The sequence below is a fragment of the Emydura macquarii genome, unplaced genomic scaffold (assembly GCF_026122565.2).
Source record: "Emydura macquarii macquarii isolate MOO-44397 ecotype Brisbane River unplaced genomic scaffold, CSIRO-AGI_Emac_v2 contig_2372, whole genome shotgun sequence".
NCBI classification, from domain to species: Eukaryota; Metazoa; Chordata; order Testudines; family Chelidae; genus Emydura; species Emydura macquarii.
Window position 1 is genome coordinate 553,595 of NW_027132509.1, and position 23,038 is coordinate 576,632.

At 40.6% G+C, this 23,038-nt stretch overlaps 2 protein-coding genes across 2 annotated transcripts in view; one reads left to right on the top strand and one right to left on the bottom strand.

Annotated features, from left to right (window-relative positions):
* SLC18A2 (solute carrier family 18 member A2) overlaps window positions 1–3,078 on the top strand; it is a 45,850-nt gene extending 42,772 nt beyond the window's left edge. The window contains exon 15 of the mRNA XM_067561285.1: window positions 1,003–3,078. Coding sequence (XP_067417386.1) covers window positions 1,003–1,110 — 108 coding nt within the window. The 3' untranslated portion in view covers window positions 1,111–3,078. The remainder of the gene's footprint in view (window positions 1–1,002) is intronic.
* A 2,402-nt stretch (window positions 3,079–5,480) lies between these two features.
* PDZD8 (PDZ domain containing 8) overlaps window positions 5,481–23,038 on the bottom strand; it is a 127,946-nt gene continuing 110,388 nt past the window's right edge. The window contains exons 4-5 of the mRNA XM_067561299.1: window positions 17,924–18,086; window positions 5,481–10,135 (exon numbers count right to left, since the gene is read on the bottom strand). Of these exons, the coding sequence (XP_067417400.1) occupies window positions 7,935–10,135; window positions 17,924–18,086 (2,364 nt within the window). The 3' untranslated portion in view covers window positions 5,481–7,934. The remainder of the gene's footprint in view (window positions 10,136–17,923; window positions 18,087–23,038) is intronic.

A 23,038-nucleotide genomic window follows, 5' to 3' on the forward strand; every position in this document is an offset into this window, starting at 1 on the left:
AGACAAGACCTGATATTAGAGTTGCAACTCATATTGACCCAACTTGACTCAATAAAATTTGCACTGGGATATTCCAGGGATTAATTTGGGCTACCAGTTTCATTGGTAACTAAAGGTATGTCTACACTGCAATTATCCTTTCCCCCACTTTCCCCTCCAATGACCCTTGGCAGCTGACTCAGGATCATGGGGCTTGGACTGCAGGGCTGTAGAATTGCTATGTAGACATTAGGGCTAGGGATGGAGTCCGGACTCTGGGATCCTCCCCCGTCCAGGGTCACAGAGCTTGGGATCCAGTCTGAGCCTGAATGTCTGCACCATGATTTTACAGCCCCCCAGTCCAAGCCCCATGAGCACGTCAGCTGACAGGGGCCAATCGTGGGGATTTAATTACAGTATAGACATACCCTAAGAGCAGAATTTGGTCCACTGTACACGACTAGAATAGATGCAACAAGTTTGAATTAGTTTTTGAAACCAGAAAGGAATATTTTCCTCCATGTTTTGGGGGTAATTAGTAACATTATGAACAGTAGTCATGGTGTGGACTATTCACATTGCCGTGATGTTCAGAGAAGGTGGTGGTGGGGAAATGAAGTGAGCCATGAGGGAACCATTGCTTAAAGCAACGGTATTCTGCTCCCTTGCGATTCAGATTAACCATCAATGATGCAAAATGTAGCTGTAAATTCATTATCTGTATTGCAGTGGAAAGATAACACACATTTCAAGTTAGCTACATTGGGTGAAATCCTAGCCCCGCTGACTTCTTTAAGAGTTTTGCCATTGACTTCAATGGGATCAGGATTTCCCCTTTAATATCTTTAGGGGCTTGAACCGACTCTAGTTGAAATCAACAAAGGTTTTGCCACAGACTTCAGAAAGAATCAGTCCCTAAATCAGTGGCTGCAGTTGTGTGGCTTTTTGTGAAAAACAGTCAGCTGCAGACATCAATAAAATGTTTAGCAGATATGCTAATACTCATACTCTGTTTTCTTATAGGCAATACTCATGGATCATAATTGTCCCCTTAAAACAAAAATGTATACTCAGAACAACATCCAGTCATATCCGATTGGTGATGATGAAGAATCTGAAAGTGACGAATAATATTAAAAGCCATATTGAGTATTTTGGTGTACGAAATGCAGTGTTTCCTGTGAAACATCTCATCCAGAAATATGTTTTAGGTGTACTGTACTTTTAATGGTGAAATAGAAAGAAACCAAAGGTATATTATTTATTTCCCATGGTTATAACGCAGATTGCCAACTGCCTTATAAAGAGAAAATAGCTTTTATAGGGTTTGTATAAATAGTGTTGAAAATTTTATTTTATGTATTTAATTTTATTAAATATTATACAGTATATTTTTGATTAACTGTGTAGTTAAATCTGTATAAATATTTGAATCCAAACTATAATTTTCTAAATCTCATTCATAGACACGGACATAAGATTTCATAGTTTGGCGTCATCAGTGGTAATGAGTTCTTGACAGTAAAATGCTTCTATTATCTAATTTATTCCACTGATTAAAAAAATATGAAGTTCAAAGAACACACACTCTATTTAACTCTTGATTCTTTTCAATTTACTGTGCTCTTTGAAGCACATTCACAAGCGACAAAATCTAGAATTAAGACAGCACTTTATTACCAGTTGCTCAACTCAGGAGTCAGGGTCCTACAGTGCCATCATTCTGGTTTCTTTGCAGAGCTCCCCAGCTGAGTCCAAAGGAGAGTTCCCCATAAAACTGATGGCATAGTGAGACCATACAGTAAGAAAATAAAACTTTATTTTCAGACATACCACTGTATTGCTAAAAAAAATTAAAATGTGTTTCTGAAGGATGGGTACTGCTGTAACTCCAGTGACCCTCACTGGCTCCTCCACTAAAGGGTATGGTTGCTAGCTTTAGAAGAAACTGTCTATTGGCTGTCACACAGGCCATACAATGGATTCCATATGATGTATGAAGGCATGCTGAGCACGTTTCAAAGGAGGAGCTCACTTAGGATATATAAGGATGAACTGAGAGGCCTGTGTTTGTTGGCTATGAATCTAAAATAGCACCGGGCCAGCTGAGGAAATAAAAAATAAGGGCCAAAATCTGTCCTCACATGTATGCTCTCCCCGGCCCCTTTGGGGATTACAGATGTATCAGAGTGAAATTGGGTTCTAAGAACAGGCCAGAACTGAAGCTGATGTAAATCCAGATGTAGCTCTACTGAAATCAATTTAGCTATGCCAATTTACATCAGCTGATCAGCTGACCAAGGATATGTAAATGTGCAACAAAACCAAAGTTAAAACATTGCCATTAGTTTTTTGCTCTGTAACATAGTTTTAGCTAAACAGACATTCTTGGTGGTGGGAAAACTAGACACAAGAGTATTTGATATCTGCAAGCAGGATATTCTACTTTCAAGAGGGTTAGACCAGCATGAAGCTTTGACATTTACAATTTTTATATTCAGATTTAATTTTTGTCATCTCAACTTTATTTCAGGTATTTCTTACACATTCATTTCAGGATTTCTAGGATTAGTTAAGATCATTGCAATACTACAATATGTTCATTGTTTAACATCTTACTTGCAGGACTCAACTTCAATAGCTTTGACTAAAAATTATTTTACAGTGATTTGCCTACATGTCTAGAAATTGTTTTTATGTGTTTCTTCGGTGTGAAAATAAAGTCAAACTATAAATTTAGTTAAAATAATAACAGAAAAGTAAGATAGCTCATTATCAATACCTCTACTTATTTGATGAGACCAAATCTAATGCAATGAAAGTACTGCATTAGACAATCTACAAATCTGCACTGAGAAAATTCAAACTTTTAAAGTAAACTATTCAAACAAAAAACGGAAGTACTTTTTTTTTTAAAAGTGTTGTGTACATGTAGTTTTTGTTTGTAAATTAAAATCTTTATGTGCCTTCTTTCATGTATCAGCAGATGTTTTATGTACTACAGCAGATACTCTATGTTTACATATGGTTTTGTAAAGCGTATCTAGTATGGTCAGAAAGCATGGAAATGCTGTGAATCAAATCTCAAGTATTGCTTTGTTGATAATTATGCATAAGACTACATAAAATAAATAAAAAGTAATCTAAAATAAGTTCACGATTTATTGCAACAAAACACAATAACTATCTCAGCATTTTCTGTGCTGTCATGCTTTGCCACATGCCAACAAGTGAAAAGAAGGCAATCAGAATTTATCAACCTCCTAGGAAAGCAATATCAAGTCTATTATCAATATCAAGTCTCATACCTAGTCTATTTATGATTTCTAGAAAGGTATAAAAGAGACTTCCCGCTCCAGAATGGACATGTGTAAATAAGTAGGAGCTGTGGGAGCACAGCACAGCAGGAATGGACTCCTTACAAGGTATGAAGGATCACAGCAGAGGACTTTGGCAGTGTCTAAAAAGTGACTCATGCTAGTAACTGATTCTGCATGTGTCGGTCTTCTCTTACATTTTATCGATACATCAGGCTGACAGCATTTCTGTAGCTCCCAACACACTTCCAATACAAGAAAATGATTCCTTCCATGTCCCACAAAGTATTTAGAAGACATTTTTAATACAACAGAGACAGATTTGGCAAGTCTGAAGTTCTTGCAGACCACTGCATTGGTTGCAGCACCAACATGTAAACAGCCATGCAAAGGAATATCCTTTCTACAGAGTTTTCTTTAAATAGAAGTAGTTTGTATTTTCAAAGTTAGCAATTAAAAAAAAAAAGTTTCTACTGAGAGTTTTAACAATGAATATAGTCGTCTGGCTAAGTAGTGGTAGATATAAAATTCATGTTCTGACCAGTGAAATGAGTAAGAAATGTGGTTGGCATATTATGACTTTGTGTTAGTTTGGGATTTGGATTTTGCAATGTGTAAGTGGGGGCAGTAAAATAGGTTATTGGAATTTGTCGTGGCCTTGAAATTTGTTTCCAAACAATTCTCTGCCTTAAAATGTTTACATCATATAACTTTGAAGATCAATTTAGAAAAGCAAACGTCAGCCCCAGGAAAGAAGTAAGTCTTTTGTCTTTTACTTTATGTTTTTGTGAACATTTCTGGTTGATGTCAATTGTTCCATGGAATTCGTTGCACTTAAGCTGGAACTATAATACTAACATTTAAATTTTAATTAGCATACAGTATATTCATCTGGATGAAATGCAATCACTAATTGCATTAATCAGTGTATTGTTTAAGTTCATACATTTTAGATAACATATGCCCTTGTAAATGTAGCAACTTGTATCAAGAAAAAGGTACAACTGTCCTGCTCATTGGATTGATTTTTGCATTTTTCTTGATCAATAAAGAATTTTTTAAAAGAATGAAAGTTAAGGGAGACATTCACAAATCCCAAGTAAATGAGCTTTGTGGGAGAGATTCAGAGGGTCAGGTCCGTCCTCTTCAAGCAATGGTCAGAGTGCAGAACATGCGGAATCAGGCTGCATCTGTGGCTCTGTGTATCCCCTCATTGTGGGGTTTCTAGTCAGTGTGCCCTATCACGCTGGTCCCAGCCCACCCACACACCATGGAGAGAATGGACACAATGGAGACCCTCTATCCCTCCCCCACCCACGCAATAGAACCATGAAAATCTGCTGTACTTTGGGTCATCTGTGGCCATGGAGGAACAGGTGAATTTCATCCAAAATCAGTATTAACAACTCCATAGTACTGTAACTCCATGGCTGTAACTATATTTACCTTTAACCACATAGGAAACTTTGAAAAACATTCTGTTTAGGAATAAGTCTGTTGTTGTCATTTAGTGTCTTTTTCTATCCCTATTTCCCCTAAAAATATTTGTTGCTTAGCAGTTTATGTGCTTTGCTACTCACCCTCCTCCTGTAGTCATAAATGTCTATTTATAACAAAGTACACATTTCAGGGGAATATAGATGGGGAATTAGCAGGAGGAACAGATAAAGTGAGTTAGTAAACTGCAAGAATCCTATTTTCAAGATAAAATATTACAGGGAATAAAAAAAATAAAGCACAAGAAAGAAAAAAAAAAAAAAGATCAACAGAATTGTTCCTAAATAGAATGAGCCAGATTGTTTCCTGGTGTAACTCCACTGACAGTCATTACCACTGTTAGTAGTAGTATAGTTTTGTTTGTACGGTGCCTAGAAGTTGTAATCAAGGATGTGAGCCCTGCTGTTCCAGGCACCGTGCAAACACTGAGAGTAATACCATGAATTTATTTGGCCCAATGTCTTTGAAAAGCTTCCATACTTTTTAAATTGTGCTGAGTGTAATCAAAATGCATATCCTAAATACAGCGAATACGTTAAAGGCCAATAAATACAGCAATCAGTAATTTTACTTTTCTATAAACATGTATTCTTTCTCCCCCAAAGGCATTGTGCTTTCTAAACTATCATACCTTATATATGAATGTTTTTAAAATATCACATTACAATAGTGCAAAGAAGTAACTGATAATTTAGCAAAACTATTTTATTAAAGCTTGTTCTCATGATAAAATCATAGCCAACAAAATCATATCAGGCAGATTTTCTATAAATATGTGTAGCTGCCACCTATCTACATATCACTAAGTCAAATATATTCTCATTTTTTGTGGTATTCTTTATTTTCAGCTATTTACAGGAAAGCAAAGATTACATTAGGAATGTAGTATTACAGCTTTTCCTCAAGAGTCAGTGTTTATTGTAATTAATGCCAGATAAGATTTTTATGTTCTCCTTATCACTCAAATACAACTATTTTTCCCTCTCCCCATTCAACATATTTAAAAATATTGCACTACATTTAATTTATATTTTACAATCATCATTAGCAGTGTTATATGAAGAAAATTATATCCAGCTTTTCATACCCATTGTATTACATAATTTAAAACTTTGAATGTGTTTTCGTGAAACCAGAATTTGTTATTTCTGCAGCTACTTCAGATCTAGCAGAATTTAATGACATGCCTGAATATATTTGAAAGCTCGTCTGGTAATCCATAATGAGATTTAGTCCAGATCACCACCAACAGTGAGCTACTCACAAAATAAAATGAGAAAGACATAATATGCATTTTATTTAAGTACAGGGTTAAATGACTTTTTTTTTAGTCATTAAGAGGATTTTATTTTGTGAGACTATTTGCAGAAGCAGAATTTTAAAAAGTGTAATACATGCCTATTTGAGCATGGATAGTTGTTTTCCACATGTCAACTAAATAATCATCAGGTGCCCCAAAACTTCACAAAAAAGTGTGAGTAGTTGCATGAGTGCAAGTCATTCATTTTACTTAAAAGTAAAAGTTGGTTTTTCCTGCTAGAAAAATTGTTTCTTCTCCATCACAAATAAATTGAGAGGCAAATTTAACAGAGTATTATGTTAGTGGCTGCCTGCCAATTAAAATAATTAATCAAATCAAAACAAAAAACAATTTAACTGTATTAGCTTCACTGCTGTTTGCACAAAGGCCTGTTTGCTACAATCAATGATATAATACAGTACCTAAAATAAAGATGAAAACAATACATGGTCTATCTACATATACAAGGTGAAATCTCAAGACACATTTATAATAAATCAATAGGAATATCATACTTGGCTAGATGGTGCTAGGATCCAAAACTTACACATAGCACAAGACCAGATGGTTCTTTTCAAAAAGTGCTGGCCAAAATTCCTCCTCACCTCTACTGGATTTATTTGTTATGATTCAATGCAAAGATGTTATATGTGTACAAAGCATTACTTTGCTGAATAAGATAGTCTTTTGGCTCAAACTGTTTCTTCTGGTTGAGCAGCTGAATGCAGTTCTGCAATGCATGGTGGAACCAGAAATGTTCAGATACACATAGCATGTAGTGATCCTGTTTAAATCTGAAATTTATTTTGTACTTAGAATCTGTGGGTGGCAAAATAAATCTTAACCCTTTTGAAATCTTAAACATCCTTTCATGCCTTTTCAAGAAGAGTGGTAACGATAATTCTAAAAATCCACATTTTAGAACTGCAATTTTCCTTTAGTGGGTTAAAATGTTATAACATTTAAAAATGTGATTATATTCGATAAGACTGCCAGCTATTTTTATCTTAATAAAAATAAGCTTGCAACTTTTGCTGGCATAGTCCAATAAAATTACTAAACAATATTGGTACATATGTATTATATTCAAACAGGATTTAATATCCCAAAGGTCTAAGGAGGAAATATTTTGTTGGGTACAGCATTACTATATTTCAGATTAGCCATAACTTTTGAAAAGTTCTGTGTTTAACGAAAGTATAGAAAGCAAGCAACTTGATATGTAATAATACCTTTACTAGATAGCTATAGCAGACAAAATAAAAGCCACAGTGTTTGTTTTCATGATACATTTGGCAAAAAATACATAACTATTTAGAAGACATAAATCAATGCAACATGATTAAAATTTCAAAACCTGGTCCCTCAGTGACTGCTGGGTTGTCATCAGTTTAGGCATGCAGCAAGCTCACAACGTTTTCATCATATAATGGAAATTAAACATTTCAAAAATTCTGACAATTTCCTGTTCAAAACACTAATTCAAAACCAAAAAAAGGTCAATAATGCATGGACACCAGACATATATTAACATGAAATGTTAGATTACATAATTAGAAAAAAGTTAAAAATAAATTATTAAAAATAAACTCCCAGTATAAACCCAAAAATGTAGTTTTAACACAATTTAAACCAGCCAGTTTAACAAAATGGTGGTACCATAGCTGGAAAAAGAACCTCTTATTAACCTTACTCTTACACAGGCATATATATAACTGTGATGAAGAGGTCATGTAACATTGTACCAGTGTTTAATTAAATTTTGACTTATCTGATTTTTTTTTGATTAAGTGCAAAGTATTCTTTTCAATCCATCCTTCTGAAAGGCAAATATGCAACTATCAGTCTACTGAATGAGGAGTGTCAAGCGGTTCTTCTGATATGCTGTTGAATGTTGGAGCCTCTGTCACACTGACATCTTCATGATCCATTTCTTCTGCAGTGCTCGTGTCTTCTGCATATTTAGTCATTTTTCTGGATGGCTGGTCTAACGGTGCAGTTTCTAAAGATTCTATATCCTCAATGCCGGCTCTATAGTGGATCATAAGTAGTGTAAGGGCTTGCAGTCTTTCACCTGATTTAGCCAGTGCAGCAGAAATTAGTGCTTTTTTTCTTGCATCAGCTGTCTCTTTTTCTTCTCGACTAAGTGAATTATTATTTTCCAGCTCTTGGTCTATTTCATTCTGCAGCTTATCCAACATGAACTCCAATTTCTGGAACCTTTCCTCTGTAGGCAAGCTTTTATAGAGGTCACGGCCAATTTCTTTTACCGCAACAAAGACGTTGTCGTCTAGTCCTCCCTCCTTTCTTGCTAATTTTAACCCTGTGCTAGTTGCACGTTTTGAAGGACTAGTTGGACCGCAAATTTCAGTGTCACTGCTTTCATTATCTGAAGTGTTTGGAGTGTGCTTTGGTGAAGGTTCTACAATGTCCATCCCTGGCTCAACAAGACGAGCTTTAGGGACTTGACGAAGATTTAACAAACGGGTACTTGTGTTGATGATATGTCTTGTTAAACCTGTAGTTTTGGTCACAGGTTTAGATTCTGAATCAACACGAGAGGATACAGCTTGAGGAGCTTCCTGCCCTTCCATCCTATAACTTCCCATGATTCGCTCAAGTCTCTTTTCAGCTCCTACACAAAATGGAGTTTCAGTTAAACATTTTTCTTGACATTTTTTATGACAAACGTAAGCACAGAGCATGCACTGAGAAGCGGCTTTAGTCCAAACTTTCTTTTTGCAATAGTCACACCAGGTGGGATTTTGGAACTGAGTATCTTGAAAATTATGCTTGTTTTCAGTAAAAATCATTTGTCCCAGATAAGGATCCTCTTTCTGAAGTGCATGAACTTCTTCTACCAAATTATATTCCTTTTCTTTCTCCAGCAGAAAACTTGAGTCTTCTGGTTCACCTTCTTTTAGATATTTAAAGTGTAAAGTTATATCACCATAGCAAAACTTTTCATTGAATCCCTTATGCACTGTCAAATTGCGCAGTGCAGTTCTAGTGACCGCTGCTTTAGGTGCGGGAGCATTTAATCTAAGTGTTCTAAGGTATTCCATGGATGATGTAGCTATACAATCTAAAGCAATTTCTTCAAGTTTTATACTTATGTGTCCTAAACAGATAAGACCACCCATTTTGAAAGGGTCTCTGCACCAAAGTGCAACATTAAGGTACTTTTGGTATCCTTCCACTTCAAATATACAGGAGGATGCCCTTATCCTTGCCCATCGACCTTGTCGATTACGATAAGGAATTTCTGGTGATTCCCATGTTTGATGGTCATCTCCACTTTCCTTAGAACTACGTGAATTTTCTGAAATTGTATCTTTTACTATTTCTGGTTTTGTTACTGTGGGTTTTGATATCACGGGATCTTCCACTTGATCAGTATTTTTTGTTGCCTTTTCTGTGCATTTATCACCATTGTTTGCAGGTAGAGGAGGCCTCTCTGGTTTTTCAGAAGATATGTCCCCAGTTTCTAACAGATTTTGAGTTTCACTAGAAGGCAAAGTAAGTTTAATTTGGGGCCTAGGTGGTACAGGAGGTTTACTACTGCTCCCCTGAGATGGTCTAACGGATTGTTGTGATGTGTCTTGACCTTCAGAACTTTTGGGCACTACCAGTTTGGCTCCATCTTTTGGTTGTGTTTTTAAAGTTGTCTGATAACTTCCTAAATGTAGCTTGCGATTTAGAATTGGAGATATTGTTCCAAGTGGTTTAGTAGCAAATGTTACTACTGAACGTTTGGGACTCTGAGTTGTTGGCATCTCTTCTTTGAGCTCAGGTGACTTTATCTCACATGCTAAATCTTCAAATTCAGAATCCAGTTCTTTGTTATCAGCATCTGCTGAAACACTAGTTTGGTCCTCTTCCGGGTTCGTCAGAAAAGCAGAGTCTTCTATATGTCCAAAACCATCCTGCAGCGCTGCACCATGATGATTATAACCAACGGGCCTTTCATAGAACACTAAAACTCTGTCGCCAGCCTGCTTGATAAGCTTTAGCACTTGAACAGTCGATGTGATTTTAATGCCTATTTAAAAACAAAACAAAAAATGGTTACTAACCTTCTGTAATTGTTGTTCTTTGAGATGTATTGCTCATGTCCATTCCAAGTAGGTGTGTGCACACCGTGCGTACAGTTCACTGGAAGGTTTTTTCCCAGTGGTACCTATGGGGTCAGCTCTAGTGCTCTGTGGAGTGGTGCCTACATGGCTCCCTATATAGGGATCTGCTGACCCTCTGCCTCTTCAGTTCCTTCTTGCTGGTTGGCTCTGACAGAGGGGTAGGTGGGTGGGTCTTGGAATGGACATGAGCCACACATCTTGAAGAAGAACAGTTACAGAAGGTTAGTAACTGTTTTTTCTTCGAGTGCTTGCTCGTGTCAATTCCAAGTAGGTGACTCCCAAGCCAGACCGTAGGAGGTGGGGTCGGAGGTCAAAGTCCCACAGATTGAAGCACTGTTCTGCCAAAAGTGGCATCATCTTTGGCATGCTGGATAATAGCATAGTGTACGGCCAAGGTGTGGCCAGATAACCATGCTGCTGCTCTACAGATATCCTGGATCTGTATCTGGGCCAGGAAATAGCTGAGGATGTCTGTGTTCTGGTGGAATGGCCCGTTAACTTCAGGGCAGGAACATTTGCCAGGTCATAACAAGCCCTGATGCATGAGGTGATCCATGAAGAGATCCTTTGAGAAGAAGCAGGTAGCCCCTTCATTCTATCTACCACTGCTATGAAGAGCTGTAGTGTTTTCCCGAACAGTTTGCTCCTCTCGATATAGAAAGCCAAGGCACACCTGACATCCTGCAAATGCAGTCTACGTTACTGACTATTAGCGTGTGGCTTGGGGGAGAAGACCGGGAGGAAGAGGTCCTGGTTCGCATCGAACTGGGAGACCACCTTCGGAAGGAAAGCTGGTGAGGACAAAGCTGTACCTTGTCCTTAAAGAAAGTCGTATACAGTGGGTTCTGATGTGAGCACCTTGAGCTCAGATACCCTTCTGGCTAAAGTTATGGCCACTAGAAAGGCCACATTCCACGACAGGTAGAGAAGTGAGCATGTTGCCAGGGGTTCAAATGGCAGTTCCATCAGCCATGATAGAACGAGGTTGAGGTCTCACTGGGGGATTGGGCTGGTGTGTAAGATGGTACAGTCTATCCAACCCCATCAGAAAATGCCCCACCAATGAAGAAGACTGCTTTTCTGACAAATGGCTGTCAGGTAGACACTACTTGACAATCCATATAGACTGTGCCACTTCAGATGTAGCAAAGAGTCCAGAATTGTTGGAAGTGATGCCAATGTGAGCTGGATGTTCTTTTGGGCAGTCCAAATTTCAAAAGCCTCTTCTATTTTGCTAGGTAAGTGGACCTTGTGGAGGGTTTCCTACTGCCAAGGAGGACCTCTAACAGATTCTGAGCATGTCAGCTCTAGGGAGTTCAACAATGTAGCTTCCACATAGTGAGGTGAACTGACTCCAAATTGGGATGTCAGAAGTTGCCGTATTCCTGACTGATGAGGTCCGGGACTAAAGGAAGAGTGACCGTGGTTTCTACTGAGAGGTCAAGGAGCGTGGTGTACCAGTGCTGATGAGGCCAGGCAGAGGCTATTAGAATCATGGTTTGATCTTCAACAGGACCTAATAGATGAGCAGGGTAGGTGGCAAGGCATACAACAGCTAACCCATCCACAGGATTAGGAAGACATCTGTGATGGATCCCGGGCTGTGATTCTGGAAGGAGCAGAACTGTAGGAATTTTCTGTTGCCATGTGGCAAATAAGTCCATGAGGGGAACACCCCACCGTTGGACGATGCTGCTCAACACATTCGGGTGAATCGACCTCTCGTGACTGAGGAAAAACCTGCTCAGGCAATCGGCCAATGCATTCTGAGCTTCAGGCAGGTAGGATGCTTCCAGGTGTATCGAACGAGTGATGAAGAAGTCCAAAAGCCTAAGGGCTTCCTGGCACAGGGGAGAGGAGCGAGCTTCACCCTGTCTGCTTATATAAAACATCGTTGTTGTATTGTCTGTTAGGACTGATACTACCTTGCCCTCCAGGTGACCTTGGAAGACTTGGCAGGCCAGACTTGCTGCGCTCAGCTCCCTCACATTGACGGGCAGCAAGAGTTCTGTATGGGACCGAAGACCTTGGGTTCTGAGCTCCCTTAGGTGAACTCCCCAACCCATCTCTGATGCATCCATCACCAGACACAGTGAGGGCCGGGACACCACAAAGGGAACCCCCGCACATATAATGTGAGGGTTGCACCACTATTCTAGGGTCTCTACCACTGAGAGGGAGAGCGAGATTACTTTACTTATGTCGACCCAAGCTGGATGGTAAACTGAGGCTAGCCATGCTTGTAGAGGCTTGAGGCATAGTCTTGAGTATTGTACAACGTAAGAGCATGCCGCCATCTGCCCCAGCAGTTTTAGGCAATTCTGAGCCGTAGTATGGAGATAATCTTTTAAGTCCTCTATGATACCCCAAAGGACCAGAAAATGAGTCTCCAGGAGGGATGCCCTGGCCTGACTGGAGTCCAGCACAGCCCCGATGAATTCTATTCTATGGACGGGCGTTAGTGTCAACTTCTCCTCCTTGATCATAAGGCCCAGCCTGTTGAAGGTAGACCTTATCAGCCTCATGTCTGCCTCCACCTACGCCTGGTGTGTCCCTTGACCAACCTGTCATCAAAGTAAGGATATATTTGTACTCTCCTCTTCCTCAGAAATGCTGCAACCACCCACAACGCATTTAGTGAATACACCGGAGGGGGGTGCAGATAGTCAGAAGGAGAGGACCATGAACTGGTAATGGGTCTGATTGACTACAAATCAGAGAAACCTCCTGTGGCCTGGGAAGACGGCCATGTGGAATTACATGTCTTTCAAGTCAAGGATGGCATACTAATTGCCCGGATCCAGAGAGAGGATAATGGAGGCCAAGGAGACCATGCAGAATCTCAGCTTCTTCATGAATTTGTTGAGGATTTGCAGGTCGAGAATGGGACAAAGACCGCCCTTGGCTTTCGGGATTAGGAAATAGTGGATGTAGAATCCTCTTCCCCTTTGCTCCCAAGGAACATCTTCCATCGCTTCTACTCTTAAAAGAGCTTGCACCTTCTACTGAAGAAGTTGCTCATGAGAGGGGTCCCTGAAGGCAGCCAGGGAGGGTGAGGGATGGGAAGAGGAGAGATGAAATTTTGAGAGAGTATCCCAGTTTCACCATGCATAGAACCCACTGATCTGATGTGACCTGGGACCACGCATGGTAGAAGTGGGATAGTCGGTCTGAAAATAAGGGGGGGGGGAGGGATCCAGGACACTGATTTGAGGAGGCACCCAAGGACGGCGCACCCTCAAAAGTTTTGCTTGGCCCCGGAGGACTGCCTTGCTTGTGCAGAGCCCTGGCTAGAGGAGGCTTGAGGAGGGCTGCTATTATTCTTGTCCCTTCTGTGGTTGGGGTCCTGCCTTGGCAGAACCGAGGCATGGGCTGTGGACTGAAGTGTTTCCTCTGGGTCACTGAGGAATGCAAGCCCAGGGACTTTAGTGTGGCCCGAGAATCTTTTAAGCTATGCAGTTTAGAGTTAGTATGTTATGAAAATAGGGCTGGGCCTTTGAAGGGAAAATCCTGTATGGTAAGCTAGACTTCATGCGGGAGGCCCAAGGCCTGAGCCAGGAGTTCTTTCTTATGGCTATGCCTGAAGACATAGTCTGAGCCACGGCATCCACCATGTCTAAGGCTGCCTGAAGTAATGTCTTTGTCACTGCCTGACCCTCCTTCACCAGGGCAGCGAATTCAGTTCTGGAGTCCGGTGGTACTGATTCTGTTAACTTTTCCATGGACAGCCAGGAATTAAAGCATACCTGATGAGGATGGTCTACTGATTTGTAGTCTGAAGTTGGAGTCCCTTGGAGTCCTTCTGAAGAGCTAAAATTTCTTAGCATCCTTAGCTTTCAGCATGGAGCCTTGTTACCTTGCCTCTCACACTTGTTGGTGGCTGCCGCCACGAGTGACCCCAGAGGAGGATGGGTGTAGAGGTACTCGTGGGTCCTTCGAAGGCACAAAGTACTTTCTCTCTACCTTCTTTGTAGTCGGAAGTAGAGAGGCAGGTGTTTGCCATAAAGACTTTGTGGTCACCCAGACAGTCTATCAATGGCAAAGTGGATTCTGAAGGGACCCTCCGGGCCAGAATGTCCACCATAGGTTCTACTCCTTCTATGACATCGTCCGCCTGGAGACCCAAGTTTTGTGCCACCCTGCAAAGCAGCTCCTGGTGAACTCTGCTGTTATCTGGTATAGGGGCAGTCACTACTCTCGCCACTGCTTCATCCGAGGATGATGCTCTAATCGGTGCCATTGACGTTTCCTGCACTTCTGCACCAGAGAGGTAGTGCAGTGCCAGTCCTTCATCCTCTGTGCCAGGGTTAAGGACTTTTTCGGGCCCAGTGCCAGGGTTGGAACCTTTCCTGGTGCTATGTGGTAGGCTCCTGGCAGAGTGGGATAGCTGGGGCCTGAAATCCGAGGAAAACGATTGCAACCTTCCAGACTGGGGCCCCTGAGCCTGGTGGAATGCTCACAGGATCCAGAATGGCCATTGGGCTGGCATATGCCACTGAGGGGGCCACTGCATCAAGAGGGGGTGCACCGTCTCTACTTTCCGGCATCTGTTAATGTTAAGGCTCCTTGATGTATGTGACTACGCCTCAGAGTTGGAGGAGAACTGGTCACTCTCTGGGGACCATGGAGGCGTGGTGCTGGACAGTGCCGGGGAGCGGTGCTGTAGTGAGTGCAACCTTGCCATCATGGCAGGTTTGCCCTTGGACAGCATCACGACTCTTCTCGGTGCTGGCTCCTGATCCCAGTTGTGCCTCAGTGGGAGCGCTAAGGCTGTGCCCTTGCTAAGGTCCCTCACCACCTCAAAAGTTTCAGGCGTAAATTCCTCCTCATGCCTGTCTCTCTATGGGGAGTCCAATGGGCCTGGACTTGACAAACCCCTCTGCGGGGCTGGAGCCAACAGTTCCTGCTGCTGTGGGCTCGGGGCTTAAGTGGCTGGACATGGGTCACACTTTCCTTGAGCCTTTGAGCACTGATGATCTTGATGTCGGTGAGCAGCCCCTGACTGTTTTCTTCTGCCACTTTCCCAGCACCAGGGCTGGGAACGGTGCCTCATCTGTCCCCATGCCGAGTCCTTTCGTGCCAGGGAGGTATGCCAGTGCTGGAAGTCTCAGGGCATGTAGTCCTTCCTCGGCACCGCTTCTCTCACTGATGCCAGTGCACTCCGCACAGATGCCAAGGTGCAAGGCCCTTGCTTCGCCAAGCCCTGTTCTATAGGGCTGATTCCATCAGTAGGAATTTGAGTCTCTGGCTTCTTTCCTTTTGGGTTCTGGAAGCCTATGCAGATCTTGCACCAATCACGTTGGTGAGTCTCTCCTAGGCACTTACAACATGATGAGTGGGGATCATCCCTGGGCATAGGCTTCTTACAGGACCCACTGGGCTTGAAGTCAGGCATGCCCCATCCCAAGGGCAGGAAGGGGAAGAAACCAATAAGCGGTAATTATTCCTATTCTAAGACTATACTAACTAATTAACAAATATTTAAAAACTAGTTACAGGTACTTCTAAAAGACAATGGGGAAGCTTGCAAAGCAAAAGAGCTATGTTCCAGCAACCGTCTCGGGTGGTAAGAAGGAACTGAGGAGGTGGAGGGTTGGCAGGGCCCTATGTAGGAGTCATGAAGGCGCCACTTCAGGGGACACTAGAGTCAATCCTACAGGTACCAGTAGGGGAAAATCCTGGCAATCTGTGCACGCTGCACGCACACACCTATTTGGAATCAACATGAGCAAGCACTCAAAGAAGAACAAAAATTAGCAAACTTGAAAGAAAAAAATTATGTGTGTCCAAAAGCAGTATATGAATTCATGTAAATCTGTAATATTTAGTAATATTGTTATTACTAAAGGGAAACAGTCAAGCCATTATGAAAAAAGATCCCAACTGGAAGGTAGTAATAGTGGGATTCTTTTCACGATTCTTACCCAAGTAGAACAGTGTTGTTGTGGAGGAAAAAGAATAACTGATAAAAACAGTTTAGTATGAAATTAAAAATGAACTGGCATGCACTGGGTTTTTTAAGTAGTATTTAGCACTCAGACATTAGTGGGTACTTGTCTTAGAAATATACATAACTATAATAATAAAGGTAACATCAGGCTAACAAACAAATCAGCATCAATACATTAACAGCAGCACGTAGGCACAACGGCCCAGTTTCTTAGCTGGGCTCAGTGGTGGGAGGAGGTGAAGATGGCTCTAAGCCACCTTTCTATTTTCCTGTTGCTGGATCCCCAGCACACAGCCTAGATTGACACCTAAGCACAACTCTAAGGCCCTGATTCAGACTGGTACTTAAGGATGTGCTTAAATTAAGTATGTAAATAGTCCCATTGAAGTCAATGAAGTCCATGGGTGGTGTAATGCTGGCTACACCAGCTTTATGCCAGCCAAGAATTCTGATGTGTTGGGGCAATCCTCAGCTGCCTGTCTGAGCCAGCTTTAAGTCCCTTTTATACCACCACAGCAATGCAATGAGAATTTAGGCAGGGTCCCAGATCTGGCCAATTGTGTTTTTCAGTTTAACACTATATTGTAAATTAGTTTATTGTTAAGAGTTCTGTAAGGTCATCAACAGAAGTAGGTTCTCAGACCTGAATCAATGGACGTCTTCCCTGCACCTGAGCACATAGGCATCTGATTCAGGGTTTGGCCCTGTTTGAAACGATGGCATGCCTCACTGCTGAAGCATGGAATTGGGTTATTGGTGACCTGAAATGGTTTAAATAATTGTCTGACTTATTTGGTGTGTCTTAGGAAAATAGTAAATGGCGACTGATGATCTGGCTCTGTGATCAAGGCCTTGTCCTGCTTGAAACAGCAATTTGAACAATTCAGCATATTATTTTACAGTAACAGGATACTTCATTTTCAGTTGTCATGACATTTGCACATATCTATTTAGACTCTTTAGACAGAGAGTTGAATTCCATTTTTTAAGTGTGGTCTGAGAGTCCAGGTGTCCTTTTAGGACAAGACACTACCCTCAATCCACATCTGGATTCCCAGCGATGTCAATGGGAGATTTGCACAAAAATCAAAAGGGCATATTATGGCTTTTATACAACAACTACATTTTTAATTAGCATTGGCCAAAATGTTCAAATCTGGGTGCCTAAAGTTAGACTCTTAAGTAATATTTCAGCTCCTAAATAAAAGTGGGCTGATGGTCAGAGATGATCATAAACCTACAGCTCCCAACATAAAACTGGTACCTTCATACTCAACAAATATACCTGGGTCATGTTTGAGTTGTATGGGGTTATTTTATGGTCAGAAATAACTTCATATTCATGTTAGCACTTCAGAGCCAACACTGAGTTTGCAGGCCTGGGAGACAGAAATACTCTATTTTGCCTTTTAAGTGTGCAGATTTTATAGTAAATGGTTAAAACATCTTCAACAGGAAACCCAACAATGCTATTTTTAGAGCTGTTAAGAATACAACTATACTTTAAATGTTTCTTCAACTGTTGTTTGGATTTACATCAAGTATAGAATAAATGCTTTAATATACAAGAAAATGGGACATAGTTAAATTATACACCTTAGGTGGCCATAAATACATAAAAGTAAATGTAACAATAGGAGATATTTTTTTTTGCTGTTTTAAACAGCATTTTAGTTGAAGAAAACTGATTACTGCATTTTGTAACAACAAAATTTTTTAAAAAACAAATGACATGATTACTTACCTCCAATAGCTATAAGTCTATCTCCCCGTTGGAGATCAGCAGCTGCGGCAGGTGAATTTGGTGTAACAGTTTCAACAACAACATGTCCTCCATCCTCTTCTTTAGATGGCACCAGACGAAGAGTGAGTCCAACACTTTGTAAATTCCCTTTAATTAGTTCTGCCTGGAAAGAAAAGATGTTAAGTTGATCAGAATACAGTTGCTAGTTGACAATTTTTCAGTGGTTAGTTATAATCATATATTTATGGAATGAAAATAATTATAAAATAGGGACTATGAAACACAAAATATAACAATCAATTTTTTTTTTGACTGTATAAGTATCCAATTGCCTTTAAGAAGCATTGGATCAGACCCTATATTCACCATTTGCCAAGCAAGTTAATAGTTTGGGGAGGGGGTGGTGGTGGAAAGAACTAAAATCTCACCAATTCTCAAGCCTGTATGTACTGTAACTTCTATATTAAAAGGTAGTGTAAGAAATTCCCATTTGTAAATACTTTTATATTTTAAAATATTGTACATATATACATGCCAGATCCTCAGCAACAGCTAAATTGTACAAATGCAATTCAGGAGGGAAATGAACCTTTGCAATGCTCTGATCCTACTGAAGCTGTGTGCAGGGAGCTCCCCCTTACCTATTCCTGTGTATTTTTGGTATGACTTCAAGGTTTTAGTTAACAGGGCATCAAACCACTCACTTTGTGGGGAAAGCGGTGGATGTGATATTCCTTGACTTTAGCAAAGCTTTTGATACGGTCTCCCACAGTATTCTTATCAGCAAACTAAAGAAGTATGGGTTGGATGAATGGACTATAAAATGGATAGAAAGCTGGCAAGATCATCAAGCTCAACAGGTAGTGATCAATGGCTTGATGTCTAGTTGGCAGCCTGTAACAAAGCGGAGTGCCCCAGGGGTCGATGCTGAGGCCAGGTTTGTTCAACATCCTTATTAATGACCTGGAAGATGGGGTGGATTGCACCCTCAGCAAATTTGCAGATGACACTAAGCTGGGGGAAGATTGGTAGATACCCTGAAGGGTAAGGATAGGATACAGAGTGACCTAGACAAATTGGAGGATTGGGCCAAAAAAAATTTGATGAGGTTCAGCAAGGACAAGTGCAGAAGCCTGCACTTAGGACTGAAGAATCTCATACACTGCTACAGACTGGAGACCGACTGGCAGTTCTGGAGAAAAGGACCTGGGGGTTACAGTGGACAAGAAGCTGGATATAAGTCAACTGTGTGCTCTGATTGCCAAGAAGACTAACAGCATATTGGGCTGCATTAGTAGGAGCACTGCCAGCAGATAGAGGGAAGTGATTATTCCCCTCTATTTGGCACTGGTGAGGCCGCATTTGGAGTACTGTGTCCAGTTTTGGGCCCCACACTACAGAAAGGGTGTGGAGAAGTTGGAGAGAGTCCAGAGAGGAAGGCAACAAAAATGATTGGGGGTTGAAGCATGTCTTATGAGGAGAGTTTAGGGAACTAGGCTTGTTTAGTCTGCAGAAAAGAAGAATGAGGGGGGATTTGATAGCAGCCTTTAACTACCTGAAAGGGGGTTCTAAGGAGGATGGAACTAGGCTGTTCTCTGTGGTAGAAGATGACAGAACTAGGAGCAAAAATCTTAAATTGTAGTGGGGGAAGTCTAGGTTGGATATTAGGAAAAAACTTCTTCACTAGGTGAAGCACTGGAATGGGTTACCTAGGGAAGTGGTGGAATCTCCATCCTTAGAGGTTTTTAAGGTGTGGCTTGACAAAGTCCGTCTGGGATGATTTAGTTGGGGTTGGTCCTGCTTTGAGCAGGCGTTGGACTAGATGACCTCTTGAGGTCCCTTCCAACCCTAATCTTCTATGATTCTCTGCTACTTTGTATGTAACACATCATTATATTTGAACCATTTGGTTATCTACTATACTTCTGCCAAAGTGTATTTCTGTCCATTTGAGACATTGCAAGCTCCCCTATGTCTAGTCTCTCAGCTTGAAGGACTGAAATTTAATTTGCATTTTTTCTGAGGACTGAGACACAGCTGCTGTTTGCAGAAATCCTCTAAAGGAAACTTTTTATTTGCTTTCAATTTATTGAGTTTAGGTAGGCTGTTTTCCCCTCTATTTCCTGATCCGGGATTCTATTGTCTATGTTTGAATTGTCTGGAGTCTATCCTCCTCTTCTGAATGTGTGTTGGTTTTCTCAATAAGATGGCTTCTGTAGATGAAGCAGATTATTTACGAATCCCTTTCCCTGGCCATACGTGACTTTATCAATGTTCTTTTGCTATAGTCATGAAAGTCAGTGCAGTGTTGTGTTTTGATGATTAGTTAAGTTTTTACAGTGCATTGTAGATATAAAAGTGCTATGTACTATAATTAATGTTATTATTTTTCCTAAGAATGGTCTTGCGGTTACGGCAGGAGATCTGGGTTTACTTCCCAGCTCTGACACAAATATCCTGTGTGAACTTGGGCAAATTATGTAATCCCTCTGTGGTTCAGGTCTTCATCTATAAAATGGGGATAATATTTTCCTCTCGTACTTTTTGTCTGTGTTGCCTATTTTGAAAGCTAAAACTGTAAGCTTGTCAGGGCAGTGACTGTTTCTTATGAAGTGTATGTATAGCACCTACAACTATGAGGCCCTGATCTGATCTCACCTGGTGTATCTAAGTGCTTCTGTAATGAAAATAAATAGTCTAACTGCCTATAAAAATTACTTCAATTTCTTAGCTCCTCCCATTCCATTCTATGTCAGAGATAACTCTGGTATAAGTGTTGTTCAGCAATATGCTATTCAGTTAGGGTTTTAAAAAACAAATAGAAAAGTTTATTACAAATATTTTTGGAAGAAAGTATAGACATTTTATAAAGAGGCTATTAAAGGCAAAAGAGACTCTTGACATAGTGAGTAATACACATTTCACTTCATCAAGTTCATATACAGAGTGACTTTAGTTTATGTACCTTTGCATATTACAGGATTAGAAGATGATTTCTGATGGGATTTTCAAAAGTGTCTAAAGGGAGTTGGGCGCCTAAACCCCATTGAAATGCAATGGGATCTGACACCTAGCTCCCTTAAGCTCCTTTGGAAGTCCTAGTCTAGATGACAAAGCAGACAAGAGATAGGAAAAACAAGAGATTTCTGTATCTTTATGTTATTACTAATTGCTAAAAGGATCACATTTGATAGCAAATACTGCCTCAGGTACTTTAACCAACAGATGACAAAGCCCAGCCTAAGGTGTTTGAACAGCAAAACAAAAGGGAAACATGTTTGAGAAAGAAAAGGCCTTGCTATTACAATAGACTACTCATTAGCACAGTGAAGAATATGACACATTTTGGCAAGAAACTGACAGGAAAGAACTGTCTCTTTAGTAAGAAAGTGGCAGGAAAAAACAGTATGATTCCCATCTTATCTGGATTAGCTATAGCAGGTTTTGCAAATTTAGTTGCACTGTATTAATACTTCTCTGGAGTTTTTCTGCCATCTACTTTGATGGCCTACAGTCCTTTATTAAATCTAATTCAAAATTATGAACTTCAGCCCATACAGCCTGGAATCAATTACCAAAATGTGGTATTTTGACATCATGCTTAGAAGAAGGCGGCTGGGTTTTGGTCTGGTCTGTTAGTTTTGTAATATCTGAGGAGAAGAGTTCTGTCATCCTAATCCTGAATTCCATGATGTTGAGGTAACTGCTCAGGAAGCTTGGAATTACCTGGTCATTTCACTGATGGCTCAGAAAGCTTGGCTTTCATAATATTTTGAGAGTTGCTTTTCCAACAGGGTCAAAGTGTGGTTGGAAAAAAATCTCATGATTATTTCTAAGTCCATTCTGAAGAAAGTAATAACTTACTTGAAAACTAGTATCTGACAAGATGAGCTCTAATACAGTGCATTTTGGTGTGAGGTAGCAATGACCCCTAAATGGACTTAATAATTACTTATGAGCAGTAAAAATGTGTGGGGAGGAGAGGAATGGGAAGGGAGGTAACTGACTATAATACCTAGCACAACAATCCCCAGTCCAGATTGCGGCTTTCAGATACTAGTCTAAAAATGATAAAAATATACAATAAAAATAAAAACGACAGTCCTGTAGCACCTTCAAGACTAACAAATTTCTGCAAACATAAGCTTTTGTGGGCTGCAACCCACTTCCTCAGATGGATGTGGGTTGTAGCCCATGAAAGCTTATGCCTGCAGAAATTTGTTAGTCTTTAAGGTGCTACAGGACTCTCGTTGTTTTTGCTGTATACAGACTAACACAGCTACCCCTCTGGAACTTTTCATACAATAATAATAGTGTGAGATAGATGTTTGAAAAAAAATAATTACCAGTAATGCTAGTTCTTAGAGAGCTTGTCAGGATAGATCTCCATTTCTGGGACAGGCATGCATTCTAAAGAGTTGAGTTGGAACTTTCTAGAAAGCACTGATCATTAGGATCACATACATGCACTTCCTGGAAAAGATGGTTACCTATCGTACGGTAACTGTTGTTCTTCAAGGTGTGGGTGGAGAAGTGTATTCCATTTAAGTGTGCAGATGCCCTGAGCACCAAAGCCAGAGAACCTTGCCTTGCAGTACCCATAGGGATGGTGCTCGTGCTCTCTGACTACTAAACCCCTCCCCTGGCTATTTAAGTGTGGCACTGCCCTACCTGCTCAGTTCCTTCAAACGGTACATCAGAATTGAGATTCTGCAGAGGAGATGGAGGATGGGTCGTGGAATACATGACTACACCCACATCTTGAAAAACAACAGTTACTGTATAGTCAGGTAACCATCTTTTCTCCTTCCAGTGGGTTGCAGATGTGTATTCTACTCAGGTGACTCACAAGCAGTATCAGAAAGAGGTGGGGTTCAGAGTCTATTTAAAAACTAACTGCAGGACTGCCTTCCACAAATTTGCATGTGATTTAGATGTGGTTGTAATAGTATAACATTGGTATGTATGGATAACCAAGTAATAGGCCTGCAAACGTACAATACTGAAACGTCACTGAGAAATGCCCTTGTTCAATGAGCTATTAACCTCTGTGGAGGCCAAGTCCTAGCTATCCCATAAGCCGTTGAAATACAGGTTGTTATCCACCTGGAAATC